General features: G+C 40.3%; 1 protein-coding gene across 1 annotated transcript in view; it reads left to right on the top strand.

Moving 5' to 3' along the window:
• The window catches only part of LOC129014438 (aromatase), a 35,154-nt gene extending 12,871 nt beyond the window's left edge, over positions 1-22,283 (top strand). Inside the window, exons 3-9 of the mRNA XM_054451879.1 lie at positions 2,434-2,588; positions 7,818-7,994; positions 11,713-11,827; positions 14,531-14,645; positions 15,113-15,275; positions 17,782-18,023; positions 19,289-22,283. Coding sequence (XP_054307854.1) covers positions 2,434-2,588; positions 7,818-7,994; positions 11,713-11,827; positions 14,531-14,645; positions 15,113-15,275; positions 17,782-18,023; positions 19,289-19,537 — 1,216 coding nt within the window. The 3' untranslated portion in view covers positions 19,538-22,283. The remainder of the gene's footprint in view (positions 1-2,433; positions 2,589-7,817; positions 7,995-11,712; positions 11,828-14,530; positions 14,646-15,112; positions 15,276-17,781; positions 18,024-19,288) is intronic.
• Positions 22,284-24,687: the final 2,404 nt, after the last annotated feature.

Genomic DNA, 24,687 nt, shown 5'->3' with positions numbered 1-24,687 from the left:
TCTCCTCAGTGCTAAGAAATCCTCACTCTCCCAAATAATCAGTGTAACACTTGCCTCTGGCAGTATTGCAGGCTGGCCCACAAGCCAGAGCCAGGCCTGTCTTGACTGCCAGGAGGAGCTCTGGGCTGGGGTCCTTAGTTCATTACTGACCTTCTCTTCACTTTTCTGATTTACTCTGATTAGACAAATCCAGCCTACTTTCAGTAAGTGACCTTGTTTTAAATTGCTCATCTGTGGCCAGTCACACATCCCTTGCTTTATCACATCTGCCTGATTAGAATTGTCCCTGACAAGCCTGAGCTTTGGATTCAAAATAGCTGAGATGTTGGTGCCCCCTAAAGGACACAAGAATTTTAAAGGTTGGCTCTTTATTACTAATAACTAGCAAATATTTCATTGGGTTTGTTTTATGTTTGGAGTTTCTTACTCTCTTTTTAAAACTGATTAGCAAGATCTTAAATGAAATGGACAGGCCAATATGATTAATGCAGTGTGCAAAAGCCCCAGGGTCAGAGCAGAAAAATAGTGTTTGTCCTTTAAGTGCTTAAAATTTTTAAATATGAGTTTGTGAATAAAGAATATATAAATTACTTAATTTCTGCTTTAATTATAGAATGATGGAGGGGAAGGTAAGTAAAGCTAGAGTTTTCAAATATTTTAATTAGTAAGAATTTCATTCCTTCCTATAGCATAATTTTTCTATATATGACAAAATTTGAAATGTCAGACAAAGTAATTCCCCAGAATACAAACGGAAGCATCTGGATTTTTATTTATTTATTTATTTATTTATTTATTTATTTATTTATTTTTGCTAGGGAGAGGCAAACATGTCCAAAACTTAGGATTATTTGATGAATATTATCTGGAATCAGATCAAGAGAATATTTAATAGTGTTTTTATTTGAAAATAGGTGATTTTTTCCTGAAATAAATATCAAGTAAATAAGTTATTTATATAATAACCCTGCTTTTTTTTTTTTTTGAGATAGGATCTTGCTCTGTCACCCAGGTTGGAGTGCAGTGGCATGATCATGGCTCACTGCAGCCTCAACTTCCAGGGCTCGAGCTATCCTACTGCCTCAGCCCCCCAAGTAGTTGGGACTACAGAAACACACTACCATGCCTTATATATTACATATTATTATATATGTTCTAATTTCTTGACACTACCATTATTTCAGGGGCTTACTTTTAAAGCTTAAATAGGACTATGGAACACATTGCAGATGTGAGAGCTGGATTAATACTTAGCCCACAACCTAATACATTGAACCAGAGCAGTGCTTTTTTGGTCTAGAGTCCTCTGGGAATGTATTTCAATAGGCATTAACTGAACACCCTCACTAAGGTAAAGGTATCCTTTTAGGAGCCAAGTGTCAACTAGGAGATGGAGGAGCAAGAGTCTCTCCAACCTGTCTGAGAACCAGTTGCAGATATTATAGTAACCACTTCCTATCTTTGAGGGTTATGAGTTCTGAAAACCTCCACAGTAGGAGAATTTGCAGTTGTGAAACAAAATTTCCAGAGACCAGAGGAGAGGGAGGACCAAAGTTGCAATTAATACATGAAATTTTGTATAAATATTAAGTTCACCAAGAAAGTAACAACAACATCTAAAATCAAGATAATACAAATGACATCTAATGCATCTTGAATTTGCATAATTGAGCATCATGCAAATTGCCCTATCTTATGACTCATCACATCCTGTGTCGTGGGAGAACTCTGTGACCCTGGAGACTTTGATGAGTCGTGATGGAATGCAGAGCCCCAAAATAGCTTCCTTTACTACCACAGTGAACTTTGCATGCCAGCCCAGCCAGGCGCTGGCCAACCTCAGGGCTAGAAGAAGTGCCCAAGGAGATGTTTTTCAAGCCCTGACTGATACTTGGAGGGGGCAGGCCTGGTTACAGACTGGAGTTGGATGGTACTAGGCAAAACTGCTGGTTCCAAAATAGGAAAACAAGACTTTAGTAATTCCACAAACTTCCAGTTCTGTGGTTCACTCTTGTAGTGGGTAGCACTTTGTGGAGTGAAGCTGGATGATACCTGGGAGGCTGGAGGTTCTTCTGGCTCTGGTGGTATGGAGGGTTCAGCTTCTTAACAGCCTTGCAGCTCTGACTCCAGTAGTGGGTAGTATTTTGGTGAGGTTAGAAAAGAAAGAGAAATAAGGAATGGCATGTGGGTATGTGTGTGTGTTTTCTATCTTTGGTGATGTTGAAACAGGGAGTCAGTAGGTAGAAATGATTCAACTGGAGAAGGACGTCCTCATGCTAACAGAAGTGCTTATTCAACCTGAATACTAGAAATCATGCACATTGCATTTGGAGCAACATGCATTTGCTAAGAGAGCTACCTCCTAGTCAAAATGTACCACCAGGAGTTCTCCTGACCCTGAAAAATTGACACCAAGGTTTCCTTTCTTTTCAGGTCCTCAAGTATGTTCCACATAATGAAGCACAATCATTACAGCTCTCGATTCGGCAGCAAACTTGGGCTGCAGTGCATCGGTATGCATGAGAAAGGCATCATATTTAACAACAATCCAGATCTCTGGAAAACAACTCGACCCTTCTTTATGAAAGGTAAGCAGGTACTTAGCTACAATCTTCTTTTTTGTCTGTGAACATGCCTTTTTTGAAATCATATTTTTAAAATATTTTATTTACTTATTTGTTTATTTATTGAGACAGGGTCTGACTCTATCACCCAGGCGGGAGTGAAGTGGCACGACCTTGGCTCACTGTAACCTCTGCCTCCCAGGCTCAAGTGATTCTCCCACCTCAGCCTCGCGAGTAGCTGGGACTACAGGTGTGCACCACCATGCCTGGCTAATTTTTGTATTTTTTGTAGTGATGGGGTTTCGCCACATTTGAGACCAGGCTGGGCTCAAACTCACAGAGTCAAACGATTGACCCGCCTTGGCCTCCCAAAGTGCTGGGATTACAGGCATGAGGTATCATGCCCAGTCTGAAATCATATTTTGAATTCTACTGCAATAAAGGAGGAAGAGCTAACATTCATTATACCTTTACTCTGTAGTAGCCATTGTTCTAAACACTTGAATGGCAGCCCCATGTGGTAAATGTTGTTATCACCTACAATTCACAGAAAATGAGGTTAAGTAACTTGCCCAAGGTCCAAACCTTCGTAAATGATAGCCCGGAATATAGCCCTGAAGCCTATATTGCTTAATCACCACAAATTCTTTTCTTCTTATTGATGTGCAAAGCAATTTTATAGGCAAAAGAAGAGATGAAGCTATATCTTTAGAGTCATTTCAGTTAAGAATTTAGCATGTCACCCATATGTTTGATTTAAACATGGCCAAACAATGTGTTTGCTGAGTGCTTGACTGACAGCCCAGATGATTTAGCAGGAAGCAATTTGTGAATGAAATTAGATAATTTTAGAACTGAGAGGGACCATATCTGTCATCTAGCCTCTGATTTTAACAGTGGAGGAAATAAAGTTCCATCGAAGTTATGATTTTCACCCAGGCAAAATAGGGGGTAATGGATGAGCTGAGACCCAGTTGCAAGCCTCCTTATCCAGTGATTTTCCCCCTTTACCTCAACAGGCTGGAAATGAAACTGTTGGGGAATACACATGACTAACCCTTGACATTACTATCAAGCATCAAGAAAGATAATCATACCCTGGAAACCTTGTCAGTGGTGGAATCTGGGGCTAGATGATTTTAGGTCTGGCCCTGTCTATTCACAGCCTTCCCTCCAGCAGCCCATGCTGTGAACCTAGGTAGCCACCTTCCGTGTGCCTGCTAAGATGGGGAGAGCTATGCCAGTACCTTTGCCCACTGGGTGTTGAGCCCAGCCTTCAGAGCTGCCCTCCCTCACCAGGACTCAGCACAACTCTTGCTGTAGACCCCAGTGTATCACTTTCCTATTGCTGCTGTAACAAATTTCCACAAACTAAGTGCCTTAAAAGAACACATTTATCTCACAGTTCTGTAGATCAGAAGTCTGACATGGATCTCAATGAGCTGAAAACCAAGGCATAGGCAAGGCTATGTGCCTTTCTGGGGGCTCCAGGAGAGACTCTCTTTCTTTGTCTTTTCCAGCTCTAGAGGCCAGCCACATTCCTTGGCTTGTGGTCCTTTCTTCCAGCTTCAAAGCCATCAACAGTGGGTTGAGTCCTTTGCACATTACATCTCTCTGACCCAATTTCTGTCATCCCATCTCTCTCTGGCTTTGACCTCGGCTTGGAAAGGTTCTTTGCTTTTTTTTTTTTTTTTTTTTTTTTCTGAGGCAGAGTCTTGCTCTGTCACCCAGGCTGGAGGGCAGTGGTCCCATCTTGGCTCACTGCAAGCTCCACCTCCCGGGTTCACACCATTCTCCTGTCTCAGCCTCCCGAGTAGCTGGGATTACAGGTGTCCACCACCACGCCCAGTTAATTTTTTGTATTTTTAGTAGAGATGGGGTTTCACCGTGTCAGCCAGGATGGTCTTGATCTCCTGACCTCGTGATTTGCCCACCTCAGCCTCCCAAAGTACTGGGATCACAGACGTGAGCCTATAATCTTTGCCTTTAAGAACTCCTGATTAGGTTTGGCCCACCCCATCTCAAGGTCCTTAACCTTAGTCATATCTGCTAAGTCCCCCTTTTCATGTAAAGTAACATGTTAGTAGGTTCTGAGGATTATGACCCGGACAAATTTAGGGTGCTATTATTCTGCCTATCACTCATGTTGGGGGAGATATATCTCCTTATACCTTATAAAACTATGGAATGAATTAATGGAAAAAGTATAGGACTTAGTATTACAGGTTGTGGGTTTGAGTCCCAGCACTGCCACCTGCTACCTATTTGACCTTAGGCAAGTCACTTCGCCTTTCTGAGTTTCAGTTCCCCTATCCACAAAAGGTGATAAATGTTATGAAACTTGCACTCTAGGGCTATTGTGAAGAACAAATGAAATAATGCTATAAGATCCCATAGAAATGTACATTTGACTTTTTCATTTGGCTCAGGTGTATTAAGAATATGTGAACTAGTATTTAGTAGTAGTTAACTTTCACATACCGATATCCTCTACCCTGACATGCAAGAGCTAATTAAAAGAATCTCTAAGTTCATCCATTTGTTTAACACCCCACCGTTCTCATCATTGAACTAGGTACCAAGATACAATGACAAACAAGATGTGGTTCCTGCCCTCCAGGAACTTATAATGGGGGAGGGAGGTTTGAATTAGGAAGGGGCAGCCCAGCACATCACCAAATACTACTCTAGGTGATGGTAATGCTGGCGGTGTGCCCAGAGTGATGCCAAGTACAGATGAACAGGCCATCTAAAGCACACTGAGGGGCAGGGGAGACTTTTCAGAGGAATGGATGCTTATAATGAGTTTTAAATGAAGGTAGAAGCTAATTAAGAAAACAAAACACAAACATTCTAGGAGTAAAGAACAGGATAACCAAAGGCACAGACGAATAGACAGACATGATGCATCCAGGGCCCTGTCAGTAAGACCTTGTGCCTGGTGCAGATACATTCATGGACGTGGCCAAGGGGAGGGCAGGACCAGATCACCAAAGACCTCTCAGTTAAGGCAAGGAATTGAGCTTATCTCAAAAACTATGGAGAATCACTAAAGATTTTAAGCAGAATAACATAAACATATTTGTATTTTATAAAAATCCCTCTGGTAGCAGAGAGAATGACTAATTGGAAGGAAGCAGGATTGTGAGCAGTGAGAACATTTAGGAGCTACTGCAGTGATGCAGGAAGAGTGGAGGGGAGGCTGTGGTTTCAAGAGATGTCAAAAGGGCAGACCCTACAGTAGTAGACCCTATAGTACTTGGAAATTAAGCAAAACATCTTTGTGATTTTTTTTTTAGATAGCCTTCTATAGGGAAGATCAGGGTTTCTACAAAAAGTGCTACATAACTGGACCCAAATTCATAATCTCAAGCAATAGGGGGATAATTGCTTATTGGAAAGTTCACTGTGGTGTCTGACATTTCTATAATCAATGAGGGTCCTAAGCATTTTTCAGTGAATCTCCTTTTAGAGTTAGACTCCCTGTTGGTTTTCCTGATACAGTAGAAAGTTTGGCACAAGTTTTAGTATCTAAATCAGTAACATTAATGAAAGTATTGACTTACTGGGTGAAGTCTGTAGAGAAATAGTTAAGTGCAACTTAGGCAATGACCCATCTTGGAAGGTAGGCAAGGGTGGGGGCGAGGGGTGAAGAAATAGCATGTGTTTCCCAAAACTGCCAAGAAATGTGTCCATATTGATGGTATTTGCTGATTGCTTGCCCAATTTTCTTTTGACTAGATAGAGTCAATATTTTTTAGCACATTTTAAAAATTAAATCATATCTACATCATACCACTGCCTATAAGCAATGTTATTACATTTTTGCCCATAAGTTTGGCATGTGGCTTCAAGCTCTTTAAACACAGAGGCAAATCATGCATCGGCCTGGAAGAAAACCACAAGTGACATTCTAAGCCAACCCTTCCACACAAAGGGTTGAGTCATTTGTCCTGCTTGCTGAAGTGGCAGTCACCCAGAGAACAACATCCTGGCCTTTCACATCTGCCAAGTCCTTCCTATGGTCAGAAAGCCTGCTCCTTCCTCAATCTTCCTTCCAAGATGTATGGAAATCTCAAAAGTCTAGGACCAGTCCTCAGGCCTCCTTCCTTATTTGCAAAGTATACCTTTAGGCATGGGGATTCCGCAGCTTAACCCAGTGTGCGTGTGTGTGTGTGTGTGTGTGTGTGTGTGTGTAAGAGAGAGAGCAAGAGAAAGAGAGAGAGGATAGTCTTCTTCTGGAGTTACGTCTACAAAGTTTCCCAATATTTTTCATCTCATTTCAAAGACTCTGACATTAACAGCAAACCTGAATAATAAAAGACTTAAAAAGAGATTACTCCTAAAAGAAGCTTAAAGAAACATAACACAAAGAGAGAAAGGGGCACTTTAAGGGTTAAACCCTCCTGTGTAGGCCACCTACCATCAGGACCCACCAGCCACTGCTCAGATAGTCAGGAACAGGGCAAGAGTGAGATCAGAGCCACTTTACTCTATTTTCATTCATTCATTCATTCGTCTATTGAAAAAATATGTGTGAAGGCCCCCATGGACCATCAGCTTGAAGTGCAATGCTAATGAGCGGCTGTAACTGTCCTTAAAGAGCTTTCAGTTCAGTGAGGGAAGACCGGTAAGCAAGCAAGGAATTGCTTAGCTGTCATGCCATTGGTTGAGTAAAATAAACCTGGAAGTAGTTTGAAGAGAAATCAAAATTAAGAGAAGGGCACTTTGGGGGATTTTTACAACTAGCCTTTTACACTTAAACAGGAAGCACCTTAGATCAAATAGTTAGGATCCAATTTGACCAGTTTTCCAATAATATCCTGCAACCTGTTGAAACACAAAATAAATATGACCCTAGGCAAATCCAAATCATCTTTGGAGGGAAATGTATGCAATAAATATGAAAAAATCACTGATTTGTGATTTATGACCACAAGTACTAAATGTTTCATTTGCAATCTCATAAATGGCTGGCTAGAGCATGAAAAATAGTTTAATTTTAATAGTTTGTTTAAAATGATATTTGTCCCTATCTCCTTCCATTCATTCATTCTTAACCATAGGATAGTACATGCTTGTGGAAAATTAGGAGACCACAGAAAAGCATAAGAAAAGATTATGAAAACTTCCACCCAATTATTAAATTAAAAATTGTGGACAATTAAGCTCCAACATAAAAAGCCAAAATGGCATGATTGTGTGTGTGCCCTGGAGTTCGTGATGGCTGATTCTCTGATGTGTACTCTGCAGCTCTGTCGGGCCCTGGCCTTGTTCGCATGGTCACAGTCTGTGCTGAATCCCTCAAAACACATCTGGACAGGTTGGAGGAGGTGACCAATGAATCAGGCTACGTGGACGTGTTGACCCTTCTGCGTCGTGTCATGCTGGACACCTCTAACATGCTCTTCTTGAGGATCCCTTTGGACGGTACTGAAATGTTCACTCTCGCATCTTGACCATCTGTCCTTTATTGAACAAGGAGCTAGGAGGGATAGCAGACCAAAGGAATCACATGCCGTTGTCTACATTGCTCTTGTTTAAACATTTCTAAGTACTCCTCATTTTTTTCCCTAGTGTTTCTGCTTTGTTCACTTATAAAATATAAATTTCCATAAAATAGAGGCCAGCATCTACTAGCCTTTTGTATCTTTCCTCATTACTCTAGGAAATAGAATTCTACCCACAGTTGAAACTTAACAAATGTGATTAGTTCATTTGGTTATTAACATATCCTACCACCAATCAACTTTATATATTTAACCATTTCCAATTGTTCTTTTGGGCATGATATATATATACATATATGCATATATACACACACATATATACACACACTCCTCCCTCAAAGCTACTAAACATGAAAACATTGTGCCTATGTGATAAAAATGTCAATATTGCTGATGATACTGATGCTGATGGAAATGACGATATTAGCTGCCATTAACGTAGTATCTAATGTGTGCCAAACAGTATTAAAAATTGCTGTATATACATGTTTGCCATTTATTATTTATAACCTTAACAAGATGTCTCACTCATAAGGCTACTTTCCTCACTATGATACAGAAATGAATATTAAAACATGTGCATGCTCATGTCAAACTCTTAGAACTTGATTTTATTTTGGCAGGATTAAACCAATTTGCAACTTGAGTACAACTGCCAATATTTCAGCAGTTGTGCCATTGTGCCATTGTGCAAAAGTCCTTGAAAAGTTGTGCTATTGTTCAAAAGTCCTTGAATTCTTTGATAACTTTTTAACCTAATGATCAAACACCTGACAGGAATGGAATTCACTGGACTTGTACCTAATTGTTTTACACTGTTTTCTATGGGTTACATTTTTTATTGCCATTGTGACCTTTATCCACACACTAACCTGGAAAGTATAGGAATTAAAGAATTGGCATTCTTTCTGATACACCTTTTTTGTTTTCTTCTTAAAGTCATTTATATTATGTATTACTCTTAAAGAATGTTTTTGTCTCCATTTTAGTAGTCTGTGCAAAAGGTCCTAATACATGTACACAAAGAAAAATTCACAAGCCCATTCAGGTGTCTTTTAGAACATTATTTACCACTAAATATTTATACAGTTGGCATAATGCTTATTATGCCCTTGAATAATAGAATTTGTTTTGTTTTTACTTCTTATCCATAAGCATTGGCCTTATATTGCCTCAAGAGGAACAGAATTTATTATTATTATTAAACAAGATTCTTAAATCCATAACTCATATTGTGACTTCATACATTTTGTAACCCTAGTAGTGAATATACCCTAAAAACCTATAAATCCCCCCAAATCACTCTACTGATAAAAAAAAAAAAAAAATGTGCGTGCAACTCTACCACCACCAAAAAACAAACATTAATCATTTGAGTAGTTTGGTGGTTACCAGAAGATGGGAAGGGTAGTGGGGAGAGAAGAGATGAAGAGAAGTTGATTAATGGGTACAAAAATACAGGTAGATAGAAGAAACAAGACCTAGAGTTCAATAAATCAGTGTAGTGAAGAAAATAAATAATAATCTATGTACAACCAAGTAGCTAGTAGAGAAAATTTGAATGTTCTCAGCATAAAGAAAACATAAATGTTTAAGGTGATGAATATCCTCATTACCCTGATTTGGTTATTACACATTATACAAATCTATCAAAATATTACAGGTACCCCTAAATATTTATATCTATTATTTATCAATAGAAAATTAATCATTTGTATTAATTCCATTCTACTGTTGGCATTAGTATGTACAACTCAATGTGACTTTTCCTGAATTAACTTACACCAGTGTTCATTGATTCATACATTCATTCATCAAACATTTATTGATTGCCTATTTTATGCCAGGCACTGTTCTAGGTTCTGGGGACATGACAGTGAGCGAGACAGATAAAATTCTTGCCTTCAAGGGGCTTACATTCCAGTGAGTGATATGGACAGGAAAAGAAATAAATATCTAATAAACTATTAGGCAATAATAAGTGCCTTGAAGGAAAAATGAAGCACGGCAAGAGGACAGGAAGTGAAGGAGGGCAACAGTGGGTGTGGGCACAAATGTCATGGAGAGGGTGGTTAGAAAAGGCCTCTGCAGGGAAGACATTTGACCATAGTTCGAATTTAGTGAGGCCACAAGCCACGGGCAGATATGAGGGAAGAACACTCCAGGCGGAGGAACAATGCGTACTTTTAACACTTGCCCCAACCAGCTGAACTGGAACACATGCTACCTGGTATACCACACTTAGGCACATAGACAAGCTATAAGCCCTCCCTATTGCCACATCTCCCCTACTCCAACTACTCCATACAAGAGCTGGAGACACTTCATCTGAGGGCCATTTGGATGGGAGCCCGCAATCACTTGAAGAAGTTTTAGTCACACTTGCTCACCTGATGTCTTTTCAGGCAGGGATGCCACTCCCAGGGTGCCTGTTCTACAGACATCACTTCTAAAGTGAAACAGGCGTGTATTTTAAAAGTCTAGGCTTCCAGGTCCCCCTCTAGCCTCATTAGGAAGGATCATATAAAAGGAATTGTAAATCTCTCCATTCATTTTTGGATGCAGACTGTGATGCTGGCAAACCTGTGCAACCCACGGAGTTACACAATCGTTTTCCCAGGGGTCCTTGTTAAACTCTCAATTTGCCTAAGGGACCCAGTGCAAGAAAGAGAAAAGGACATGGTCCTGAGGTCAGACAGAAGCAGCTCCAGCCTCAGGGCCTGCCTGTCAGCCACACTGGCTGTATGGTTTTGGGCAAGCTTCTGAATTTCTATGAATTGCAATTTCTTCAACTGCAAAAGGATGACACCACAACGCCCATGGCAAGAATATGAAGATTAAATTAAAAATCTCTTTCACAAAGCGCCTAGCATGGTGACTGGTATTTAGCAGTTGGAAATAAATGTCTGTTCTCTTCCCTTTTCTATATTATCTGGTATAATTTGAAAAAGTAAGGGTTTATTTCCTCTAGTATTCAATTTAATTAAAGAGCATTTATTAAGAGCTGATTGTATGTGAGGCTTAGGACAAGGCATTAAAGAACACAAGATGAATTCTACACTCTGGACTGAATATAAATAACTATGAAAGCTACGTGATGAGTGTTATGGGGGAAAAATGAATAAAGCACCATGAGAACATGATTAGAAGCTATTAAGTGTATAATCCAGATAAACTGTCCACTTCATGGCTCTGCTTACCCAGCACCAAATGAAGTTAAAATGTAGTTGTTAGCCACCTAACAGGCTCTGCTTTTTACACTCTCAGGTACCAGAGTGAAGGCCATAACAGCCATAATTACTAGCTCCATTTGTCCAGAGAAACAGGAGCTAACTGGAAGCTCAGCCCAAGGAGAATATGTGAAATTCTAGGCTGAAAACTTGAAAACACAAACTTGAAAACTGGCAACTCACTGGTTAAGTAAGCCAATTTGGATGGCAAGGAGAACAAATCAGTGCTTGGTTTGTCTAGTGGTATTCACGTGGCTAAAACTCCTACTGAAGATGGAATCTTGCTTGGCTTAGAACCCCAGACTGTTAGGAGAATCTGCAGGGAATGTTTTCTGTGCAGAGCAACCTTCTTAGGCTCACATTTTGCTCAACTGCTCTTTCTTGTGTGTGTGTTTTTTTTTCCTACAGAAAGTGCTATTGTGGTTAAAATCCAAGGTTATTTTGATGCATGGCAAGCTCTCCTCATCAAACCAGACATCTTCTTTAAGATTTCTTGGCTATACAAAAAGTATGAGAAGTCTGTGTAAGTAATACAACTTTGGAAGATTTATGAGTACAATTGGATTGGTTTTTTTCCCTTGTGTCTTTGCTGTTTTTGTTGGCCTCTCAGGTAACTTTTCTGCTCTCTAGAGCCCACAAGGGAGCTGTTGATTAAGTTGCTGATGAAACACTTTTTACAGCAATTTGGCTGCATTTGGCCAGACCAGAGAGTAAATGAAGCCTTTGGCTGGGCAGCTTCTCGGCAAGGGGGCTGAGTGTGTGGTCTGGGAGCTTCAACTTGGGAACTAGGACACTAGTGTATTTTGAGTTGAAGAGAAGGGTTGACTGATCCTGTCATTAATATCTGTCAAAATTATCTTTGCACAACTAAAAAACTGGAACCATAGAATCAATTTATAGTTGTGTTGTTTTTGAATGAATTTAACATAATTCGACTTGTAAGAACTGACAATAGTCTCAATAGAATTTTTTCTTAATGAGTATAATTAACTTCAATAAAATGTGTGTGGGTTTTTGAAATTCTGTATCTTGTGTTTTGGGGGTCCTGAAATTGTCATTAAATGACTTTGTTTTGGTCTTAGAATCGTCTGGCAGAAAACTGGACAAATGCCCAGTGGCCTACAGGCTAATCAATGGGTTTGTAGAGTACAGGTAGCCAGTCACTAAACACTGCTACCTCTGACCACCAATGGAAAGCCTGTGGAATCTAGAAGCAGGAACTCCTGTTTTGGGTCCTGTTTCTAATGGCCTTGGGAAGTTCTTTAAAATAAGATATAACCTATCTTCTAGAGTAGGGGCATAGGTTAATGAGATCATATAAGTAAGGCAATTAGCATAGAGCGTGGCACATAGGGGGTACTAAATATGTTAGTTTCTCCCTTTCCTGTGTTCATATCTTCCTCAGATGTTCCTAACCATTTCAAGTTCTCCATCTCTAAATGTCCCCAAGCTTGTCTGAAGACCTGACTTTATTCTACTTGTGGATTTTGAAATTCAATAATATTAGTTTCTAGAGAAGAAGCCAACTTGATATTGTTTTGTTTATTCTCTCATGGTTGATAAGTACTAGGTGAATGTTTTAGACACTTGGTTCTTTACACATTTCATTTCCACCAGAGCTTATTGTGACTTGAAAACAAATAGATAAAAGATTCATCTCTTCCCTGTGATCAGAATTGTTGGCAGTGGTAGTGGTCTGAAGAGTTCATTACATAGTTCTCAGTCATTAGTTTAGCCTTGGTCTTGGCCATTGGACTCATAGAAATTTATTGTACGAGTCTATATAAGGTTTTCTCTTAGGTTTCTGCAGTTCCCTCAAGGAGCTCTCTATGAATTTAGAGGCTGGGGCATTCCAACACCTCCCAGACCATTTGGGGCTAGTGCTCAGATTGGAATGCTATGAGCATTCTCAGCCTACTAGCAAGAGGGCACCACAGCCCAGCTGAGTGAATATCTGTTCTTTGTATATAGGAGATGCTCAGCAAACATTTGATGAATGCATGGATCAGTAGAGTATTTAAGTGTATAGGTGAACATGTCAATTAGAATTTGGAAGATGGATTTATTGTACATTTAACGTAATACAGAACATTGTTCCCTGAGATAAGGGAACAATACACTTAAGGACAGAGATAAGAAAAATTGAATTTAGATTCAAGGTGACTTTATTTTTCATCCAGTCTGATCCCTTCACTTTAAAAGGATGTAGGGCCCAGAGACTTAAAGTATCTTACATAGAAAGAGAACAACCTGAACTAGGACCTGACCCCACCCCATCCAAGTGTTCTTTCAACCACACTGCCAAAATGCCTATACATATTTATGCAGCTCGTTATTCATTCAACACATATTAGTGTTTACAATGTGGCAGAAACTAACAAGGCATGAGAATAAATATCAAGAATGATACCTAGTCACTGGAGTTTACTGTTTAGAACAGGAATCTCAAACTCAACAGTCTTCAGGACTAGGCAAATAAAAGCAGGCTATGGGGGCTGGGTGCAGTGGCTCATGCCTGCAATCCCAGCAGTTTGGGAGGCCGAGGCAGGCGGATCACCTGAGGTCAGGAGTTTGAGACCAACCTGACCAACGTGGTGAAACCCTGTCTTTACTAAAAATACGAAAAATTAGCTGGGCGTGGTGGCGGGTGCCTGTAATTCCAACTACTCGGGAGGCTGAGGCAGGAGAATGGCTTGAACCCAGGAGGCAGAGGCTGCAGTGGGCTGAGATCATGCCACTGCACTCCAGCCTGGACGGCAGATTGATACTTTGTCTCAATTAAAAGAAAAAAAAAAAGCAGGCTATGGGAATGTAAGACAAGGGAATGGAGGTGCCTGTGGCAAACTGAAGAGCACCTGACAGCACTCACAGGTTTTTTTGTTTTTGTTTTTTTAATTTAAACATTGTGCCTGCCAAATCAGAAATTGGAAAACATTGCTAGATTTAGCCTTTTGATATCAATTTTTAACCCTTAACTAGAAGTCACAGGCTTGATTTTGCTACCAGTATCCAGAAATCTTAGCTAACTCTGGCACCTTAACATGAAGTATAGGGTCTATGTAATTTAAGCGTATTTATGAAGAAATAAAATAGTAATTCACTTACTCATAAGCACCAATGGTTTCAATTAAAGCAGATCATTTTACCTAAATACATGGCAAATAAATCTGTTTTGCTAGATGTCTAAACTGAGTACAAATAGACGATATTTTGACTTTTTTTCCAGCAAGGATTTGAAAGATGCCATAGAAGTTCTGATAGCAGAAAAAAGACGCAGGATTTCCACAGAAGAGAAACTGGAAGAATGTATGGACTTTGCCACTGAGTTGATTTTAGCGGAGGTACTGACCTGAACTAACCGTAATTCCCATGCCACATATGTTATGACTGTGTAGAGGTGTGTAAAGATCCCCTTTTGTAACTGTTGCATATTTCTGCTTTTAAATACTTTCTCTAGCAGTTCTGTAATCCCAATCCAAATAGCCCACACATTAGATATTTCAGTAAGGCCTTTAAGATTGGAACATTCTAGTAAGACTGACTGCTAAGATTGTGACTCTCCTGTGTAACAATATAAATATGAAAACAAGTTGGGGGAGGCCAAAGACACTACATACATAGACAGTCAGCCTAATCGTTCATCTTTCAGCTAAAGATTGTCATGTAAAATGTCCACAGTCAATCACAGAGACACGTGGTTTCTATGATTTCATTTTGTTGAGGTTGTTGATCCTTGAGTGTCACCTCCCCTCATTTTTTGAAACTTTGATTCACTTTTCCAAATTTTTCCCATCTTCCAATTGTTCAGAAACGTGGTGACCTGACAAGAGAGAATGTGAACCAGTGCATATTGGAAATGCTGATTGCAGCTCCTGACACCATGTCTGTCTCTTTGTTCTTCATGCTATTTCTCATTGCAAAGCACCCTAATGTTGAAGAGGCAATAATGAAGGAAATCCAGACTGTTATTGGTAAGAATTTATCAAATAAATAATACATCTTAAAAACAATTTCTTCTGAATGTTCATTCCTTATGTCCTAAGAATCTGATATCAAACATAAAATTTTGTATAATTCGCTCCAAACAATAAAGTAAGACATTCTGTCACATTTGATTATACCAGATAGACTGAAAAGATAGCTCTTTCTGTGTTCTTAATCATAAAAATGATGCATGCTCATTGGGAGGAATTTAAATCACAGAATGACGTGTAAAGCAGTAAGTGACATCCCCCAATCCTTTGCGCTCTCCTCTCCAGCCTCATCCCCACTCTCCAGTGGCAACCATTGTTAATAGTTTGCTGTGTATTTGCTAAAATCTTTTTCTATTTGCCCACAAACACATATTTATGGTTGGATTTGTCCATTTTACAAAAACATGGGATCATATACAATGTTCTGCCTACCTTGTCAGTTACAAAAGACTTTTGTGGAATCTCCCAGGGAAATTATCGTCCCAGGGAAATGATCGTCTACCATTTATAACACTGTTTCTGGGCTTCAAGCAGCCCCTTCACAAATGAACTTCCAGTTTGTGGCAGAAGGAAGAGGAGAGGATGACAGCAAAGACAGGGGAGTGATACATTTCCCTCTCCACTCCAATCCAGTGATGCTAGCCCCTTCCTCTCCCCTGCCCTCTGCAGGGGAGCTTCCAGGTCCACACTCAGGTCTTCTCCAACTCTACTGCTTCACTGCTCTGTCTCTGCTTCAGTTTCATCCTGCCCCACTCTTCTACAGAAACAAGGCCACCTTTGAAAGAAATCAAACTTGCTTTCTGGGAGAAAGCAGAATCCCTCATTTGACACTTCCTTCACATGAGTAATCTTTTAGGAACACATTTCTTACAGATGTGAAGAGATATTACAGAATGTGGACTACCCTCTCTTGACTTTACACAGACCCTGCAAAACAAGTTATTTGCTTGTAGAAGGGTATCATCTTTTTCAAATCATTGGAGTGCTGCTTGAAATAGTTAAACACAAGGGAAAATTTCATCAAAGGGTTAAATATGGGAGAGAAGGGATCTGCAGATACCTCACACAGGTGGGAAGTTTCCCGGCAAGGTAGATAGCAAGGATACAGAATAACATCTGGACTCCAAATTCCAGAATGTTTTCTTGAATGCCTCCTATCAGGTTCTCAGGTTCTGTGCCAGGTGCAGGGCTACAGCCTTGAACAAGCCAACACCACCTCTGCACTCACGGGGCTCATGGTCTGGTGGGAAAAAGAAAACAAGCTCAATACAGTAAAGAGAGACTGAAGAAGGGTGTTCAGGGAAACCATAAGCCTTTAATATACATTGAATACAATTTATTTGAGAGGTGAAATGTACATGTACGTGTTAATGTTCCCCTGACACTTCAAAAGGCCTCTGCGAAGATGGAAAAGCAGCAGAGCCATTTGCAAGCGTCCGTGTTCCCTCCTGTGTGCCACACACAGACTCGGTAACTACTTCCTAGTGAGCACCTTTGGTCACCTTCTCCATCATCTTCTTTTCTACCTCCCAACCCCAGCTATACAGGCCCCATTAGACCCTTGAGTGTGCCAAGGGCAGTATGTAAGAGGAAGGGCCATGAGAAGACTCTGACCAAACTAGACCTTTCCTCAGTGGCTTCATTGTATATGAGACAGGGCTGCCTCAGGACCCTGGGCTATTTTTTATCCTGCAAAAGTGGCATCTCTGAAGCTTTACCATGTCTGGGAATAATCTAAGCCTCTTTGACTAGTGTCAGGCTAATCTGAGACAGGGAGGGTGTCCATCTATCCCCAGCTCACCCGGGGCTGATCTGAGGCACCTATTTTGTCGTGGTGGGGAGAACGTCCTTGTCACTCTACTGCAGGTCTTTCTGATGAGATGCAGAGGGACTATCAGTGACATGTATGGGCAGATGACTGCACAGGTAACCAGAAGAGAAAATTTCATTGAAATAGATCAAATCTGCCATCTCACTTTATCTCTGCAGCAGCCTGTGCATCATCTCTGGGATGGTTGTGGTGCCAGTTTGCTCATAAGTGAAGAGAGGAAATGAATGTCCCCTACAATTTAGAGTAGGGAACAAAAACTCAAAGATTTCAGAAAGCAGGCAGATGAGATGAATGTTTGAAGCAGATTGGGTGTGGTCTAGATGGAACTGTACGATGTATGCCCCCTCTAAACAGGTAATTGGCCACTCAGCGTCAGCCCATTATTGCTATGTGGGAATGTAAGTTCAGCGTCACCAAGTTTTCTGGACATTCAGGCTTTTCTATAAACTCCTCCAGTTTTTAAGGTAATTGGCTTCATATCTGAGTTTTTATAAAACACTCTGTGGACCAAGCATAACATATTTGGCCCTGGTTGCTGGTGTGCATTAGAATTAGAGCCACAGTTTTTTTCAACCAAGAGCAAACTGTTCTGTGGAAAAAATAGAAGCTTTAATACCAATCACAGATGGAAACTAACATTACCTTCTTTGTCCCTTTTATCTGTTTCCACAGGTGAGAGAGACATAAAGATTGATGATATACAAAAATTAAAAGTGATGGAAAACTTCATTTATGAGAGCATGCGGTACCAACCTGTTGTGGACTTGGTCATGCGCAAAGCCTTAGAAGATGATGTAATCGATGGCTACCCAGTGAAAAAGGGGACGAACATTATCCTGAATATTGGAAGGATGCACAGACTCGAGTTTTTTCCCAAACCCAATGAATTTACTCTTGAAAATTTTGCAAAGAATGTAAGAGCCCTTCCTTAAAATTGAGTGTGCCACTCTTGAAAATGTCAACTGTTAAATCCTCTCTGGTTCTTTGTGTTTGAACCACAAATGCTTCATTTTTCTTACTCATTCCCTCTGCCACCTCACCAGGAGCACACATGTCCCCTAGCTTGGAGCAGGGCTCCCGTATTCATCCTCAAGCCTTCAAGGATCCTGGGTCTCCAGCTCTAAGAAGTATCTACCTGGTGGCCACAAAATAGGTCAAAATGTGAAAAAGCTGGGCCCTTCATTTGGCTAAAATGAAGTGATTTTTGTTTAACCCAACCAACCTACTTTTCCATTTAAACTTTGTCATCATGTCATCACGTTCAGCTATAGCACCATCTGAGCAAAGGCAAGTCCACTACTGCTTCAGATGAAAATCAAATGAGACCAAAAGATTTGGTTTTTGCAAAGTGCCTTTGGCTCATCAAATGGCCCCATGAGCAGTAGGTCCCATTCTAAATAGGACTTAATAATTAGAAGAGAGACAGTTTTTCTTTTTTTATAATTGATGTGTACTACAGATTCCACCTTCATTATGTCAAATTTTAGGCAATATGTTTTTCAATCTGAATTACTCACGCAGTTCCCTAAGTGCCCTTTTTTCAATTTGCATATGGTGTAGAAACATGATGCTAAATAATTCAGTACTCTAATTCATTTTGTTTCTACACGGGCAATCCAGATAATGCTATGTAAATCAGTCAATTGATCAACAAAAATTTATTGAACATCTACTATATGCCAGGCACTAAGTCCAGATGTGGACTTAATGAGGACAGATGTGGTCCTCATTAATTTTCTGCATAACTAAAAATAGTTAGATGCTTTGCACTGAATAGGCCAGGAATCTACATCTTTGCTTGCCTTTGTCCCTTATATGGTGTCACACAAAAATAATCTTTGCCTTAGTGACTTATAAAACAATAGTAAATCTGTGGCTATTCCACAGAGCTACCTGATTATACTAACACTTGCTGTAATAAGATTTTGTTTGCATTGCTTTACCCCAGCACATGAAAGGCAAAACTGGGGACTCTCTGAGGCTGGGTCAGATCACAAGGGGTGAATGAAACAGGACAGAGAAAGGGCTTGAGTTCCAGTTGTTCATCTGAGGGGGTGGAGGGCATTGTGGCTGATAACCCTAAAACAGTGTTCCGACTGACCCATGTTTTCAGAATGAATCAGAGACTGAGTGACTCTAGCCTTTAATATTCTGGCTAACTGTCTGATCATTTTCATAGGTTCCTTATAGGTACTTTCAGCCATTTGGCTTTGGGCCCCGTGGCTGTGCAGGAAAGTACATCGCCATGGTGATGATGAAAGCCATCCTCGTTACACTTCTGAGACGATTCCACGTGAAGACATTGCAAGGACAGTGTGTTGAGAGCATACAGAAGATACACGACTTGTCCTTGCACCCAGATGAGACTAAAAACATGCTGGAAATGATCTTTACCCCAAGAAACTCAGACAGGTGTCTGGAACACTAGAGAAGGCTGGTCAGTACCCACTCTGGAGCATTTCTCATCAGTAGTTCACATACAAATCATCCATCCTTGCCAATAGTGTCATCCTTACAGTGGACACTCAGTGGCCCATGGCATTTTATAGGCATACCTCCTATGGGTTGTCACCAAGCTAGGTGCTATTGGTCATCTTCTCCTGTTCACACCAGAGAACCAGGCTACAAGAGAAAAAGCAGAGGCCAAGAGTTTGAGGGAGAAATAGTCGGTGAAGAAACCGTATCCATAAAGGCCCGATTTCACCAAATGTGCTTTGAGAAGGATAGGCCTTCATTAACAAAATGTATGTCTAGTTCCCCAGTAGAGCTCTACTGCCTCAACCAAGGGGATCTTTATGTCTGGGGCAGAAACACTCAAGTTGATTAGAAAGACAAGGCCAATGTCAGGGTACCTGGGGCCAAACTCACCTGCTAGTGTGAATTAAAGTACTTTAATTTTGTTTTCTGTAGAGGTGGAACAGCAACATTCATAGTCTTTGGAGAAATGCTTAGAAATTCAGCATTTGACCCTTGCTGTGAATTAAGCCCAATGAATTCCTGTTTGTCCACATATGATCTGTCTGTGGCAAAAGTTAAATCAGAGGAAATTCTTTCCCAGTCTGTCGATTTATGCCTCAGCCAGTAGCCTGTGCTACAATTCATTGTATTACCTGTAGATTCAGGTAATACAAACTATATATAATCATCAGGTAATACAAACTAATTTAGTAATAGCCTGGGTTAAGTATTATTAGGGCCCTGTGTCTGCTGTAGAAAAAAAAAATTCACATGATGCACTTCAAATTCAAATAAAAATCCTTTTGGCATGTTCCCATTTTTGCTTAGCTCAATTAGTGTGGCTAACCAAGAGACAACTGTAAATGTGACATTGATTTGCTCTTACTACAGCTTCAGTGATTGGGGGAGGAAAAGTCCCAACCCAACGGGCTCAAACTTCTAAGGGGTACTCCTCTCATCCCCTTATTCTTCTCCTTCGACATTTTCTCCCTCTTTCTTCCCATGACCCCAAAGCCAAGGGCAACAGATCAGTAAAGAACGTGGTCAGAGTAGAACCCCTGAAGTATTTTTTAATCCTACCTCAAAATTTAACCTGAGAGATTTAACATTATCTAGTTCATGGAATCATTGTATGTGGTCATGGATAAAATGCACACCTTGGAATTCGCTTTCTAAAGGAAATCAAATGAATGGAGGAACTTTCCAAACACCACTTTACTTGTGTTATATAGCCAATATAACTATCTCTACTGAATGTCATTGAAAAACTAAAAAATTAAACTTACTTACAAATAGATAAATATTTGTCATTGAATCCATTGCCATCCCATTTGACTATTCTTTTCATCCTACTGTCTAGTAATAAGCTGAGTATAAGATGACAGTGTAATCTCCCTGAAAGCAGGAGCTACTTTCTTTCTTCTGTAATCTATCTCCATCCCCATTTCCCCGTCCTGTCTCCCTGTATTCACTCCCAAGCTCAGTTCTGAATAGACATTCCTGCTCAGAGATACTCCCAACTGATGCAGAAACCAAATAAAGAGGTAGGTATTCCAAGAATTCAAGAATGGACATTAGTAAAGAGTAAAACATTTATTTGAGCTTGGAATTATTTGGATCATCTGTATGGCCTAAAAATATACAGACTATGCCTGTGTACGTGAATACGTATGTAGTCAGGTCAAGACAATCATCCAAATAATTTAGACCCCTGAAAGCAAGGCCAGGATTTGCAATTTAATGTGTCCCAATTAATTCACTTGAAAATTAGTAACACTGTTTACGTTGCCTCTGGCTGGAGCTGCATGGTGGAAGAATCCCAACTTTGGATCCATGTACTTCACCCATCCAATACTCTTGGGACATTTATGTGTATTTTATCTGTATATATGAAGCCAATGTCTATGTCTACACAGTCAAAGTGAAATGGATGTTTGATATAGCTGTACATAGATATCTATTTTGTAGGTACAAAAATATCCTGGGGGAAAACTGGGAGTGGAGGGGTGGGAGGTGGGTGTGAGGGACATGGGGGAGGGACAGGAAGAGGGGAAGTGTTGGTTTGAACGATCCAAGCAAACTCTCCCAGAATCAAATTACCTGGGTAGTTGTTCAACTTTTCACTCTGCTTAGCCTGTATAGACAAACCCCATATGTTTGTAGAGGCTTGGCCTTGGAATTCTGGAATACCATTGGCTTTTCAGTAGGCTGATGAACACATATTTGAAAATTCTATTATCTCTTCAGAATTTTGCCTCATTGTTAAGTGCTTAACTGTCACTCTTGAATGTGCAATGTGCTGTGGATTCCATTTTCATCAGTTCTGAAAGAACTGGAATGTGTAAATTATTAGTGAAATGCATGCATATAAGGGCTTTATCATTATCAAATTGTAAGGACAATTGTACCCTTCTATATCCTTGGGCATGCTAGACACCCCCATGCCTTCATTGAGATCCCATTTTCCCCCTCTCAAGTGGAAAATAATCACATCCAGCAAGCTCTCTCATTATTGAGAAATATCACTTGGAAATTGCCACTTTTTATTCCTAAGCAGCACCTTTCACTGTTCATGGTGCTAATATTCCACAAAAACATGTGCCATTGGCCCACTGAAGGATAGAGGGACCCTTTTCAATCTGTATCAGCTGGGCTCTGGGACTGAATCTCTCACCTATTCTTGCAGAAAGACATACTAATTAAACCTTGTCAAAGTAGTAAGTCAAATGGAGTGTATGATGCTTTCAGTTGCTCTTAGCTCAAAGAACAAAGTCAAGGGATTAACCCTTCAGGGCTCAATCCTGTCAGGGCTTACCTGTTTCAACTTCCTCATTTCCTTTCTGCAGCTTTTAGCAGGTATTGGCCTATTTTAGGAAGTCAATGGCCATAACCCTGTTTCTACCAGGTCAACAAGACAATGGGACGTATTTAGACAGGGCAACCCCCATTCATCAAGTCCAGCCCATTAAGTATACCCTGCTCTCTCTCATCAAGAAAACATTTCAAAGTGCAAAACAAATGAGAGTCATAAGAAAACGATAATTATCATAAGAATAACCTCGAATCCACTGTGATTTATAACCAAAAGCAAATGTTTCACAAACCTCAGTATTTTAATTTGTTAGCAAAACATTTCTTGCAAAGAAGGTCTTAATTACAAGGCATGGCAGCTGAGTGCCTGTGGTCCAGGTAATTGTTAAAGTTCCTTTCAGCTCTGCGACTCCATGAACAGAGAGGCAGTGGAGCCCTGAATCTGGGCTCAGCCTTTTTGTAAGAATATGCTTTGGACAAGCTGTTTCATCTCTCCATATCAAAGTTTTCTCATCAATCCAATGGGGATAATAATTATCTCATAAGCATTGCTGTGAAGATTGCAAGAAATGATTTCTGTGAAGCCCTTTAGCACAGTGCTGGTACACAGCAGCCTCTCACTCAGCATAGGGCATGATAATGACGAGTTCAGTAATTAGGCTGAATCATGATCTCCTCAAACCTCTTCTTGTGCAGTAGAGGGAGGCAGGAGATGATGTGCCAGATGCTTCTGTTATCTCATATTAGGTTTCATGACAACTTTCCCATCAGTATGAATGCCTCAGTAATCCCTGCAGCCTATTGATAAGACAGAGTCCCAGGAAGTTTGGGGACTTGCACCCAAGCACTCAGCTAGTAAAGGAGCAACCTGGATTTGAGTCCACCTCTCATTCCAAAGCCCTTGTCCCCTCTCTCGCGCCATCTTTTTGCAGCAGGACTAACCTGCTGAGAGGCTGGGGAGTCTCATTCCACTTCCCCAGCTCTCTTGCCATGTGATGCTGGGGAAACTCCTTTTAAGGGCTGCTCATTCCCCATCTCATTGCCCAAGGAATTTGAAGCAAAGAATATCTCAGTTTCTTCATCTATGAAATACAGATGATTTTACCTGCCTTCCCTACTTCCCAAATGTGTTTCAAGATGCTTTCTCAAAAGAGATAGGGGAAAGTGCTGTAAAAGTTTAGTTAGCATAAAGTGGAGGTAGTACTAATGAGTTTATTCCAACAGCTGCCTCAATAGGAAATTATCAGATTCCATTTGGCCATTTACCTGACCATCAGGAACATTTCTAGCTTTGCACAATTTCAGTTCATTTCAGATTTGTCACTGCATTGAAAAATAAGGAGTGGATTTAAAACCTAGTCATTTTCTATAAACACAGAGTGTGCAAGGAAGACTGCATCATGGCCATATAATTGCCTACATTTTGGCCAAATTGGCAAATGCTATTAAGTCTATTATGATTGACAGCTATTATGCAATTTCTTCTTCGGGCAAGGTTTCCATATATGAATGAAATATTCAGTCCCTCACATAGTTATTGCCAATGGGGATAAGCTAGGGGTTTGGTGTGGAGGAGGCAAAGCCAGACACATGTACACAAAGTCTTCCTCTTCTAGCCTAGTTAAGCCTGGATAGATGAAGAACTAAGGGTTGTGAAAGTGCATTCCTTCTTTCAGGCCAGGAAAACAGTAACTGTAGGTACTTTCTTACTACATTAAGCCCTTTTAACAATCATGTCATTTACTTCTCTCAACAATACTGTGATGTGGTTATTATTCCCCCCAATCCATCCATTTTTATTCCTTTGCTACCTGCTTGGTAGAGTTTCCCTCCCCTACCCACATATACCCTAACACATATGGCCAGTGTCTCAGGTTCTATGATCAAAAACTACTCCCAAAACATTTTTTAAAAACTTGAGAGGCTAAGGTGGGAGGATTGGTTGAGCTCAGAAGTTCGAGATCAAAGTGAGCTGTGATAGTACCACTGCACTCCAGCGTGGGTGACGAAGCAAGACCCTAACTCAAAAAAAAATAAAATAAAATAAATAAATAAATAAATAAATAAATAAATGTGTCTACCTAAGTTATAAAGCATAGCTAAGTTTCAAAATGTCATCCTCCCTTATAGTAGAAGTTTTTGGTTTTCTAGGGAATTGCACAAAAGCTTGATAGGCATCTGCAAGCTGGGCTTGTGGGAGGAGAGGAGGAGGGAAAGGAGATGGTACTTTCCAGATAGCCCTAAAATGATACCACCTACTTCACCCACACATGAAGCTGGTCCACTATAATGTGGTGTTTAGGTTGCAAG

The sequence above is a fragment of the Pongo pygmaeus genome, chromosome 16, assembly GCF_028885625.2.
Source record: "Pongo pygmaeus isolate AG05252 chromosome 16, NHGRI_mPonPyg2-v2.0_pri, whole genome shotgun sequence".
NCBI lineage: Eukaryota > Metazoa > Chordata > Mammalia > Primates > Hominidae > Pongo > Pongo pygmaeus.
The sequence above is the reverse complement of the archived record's forward strand: the minus strand, read 5'-3'. Positions and strand labels throughout refer to the sequence as shown.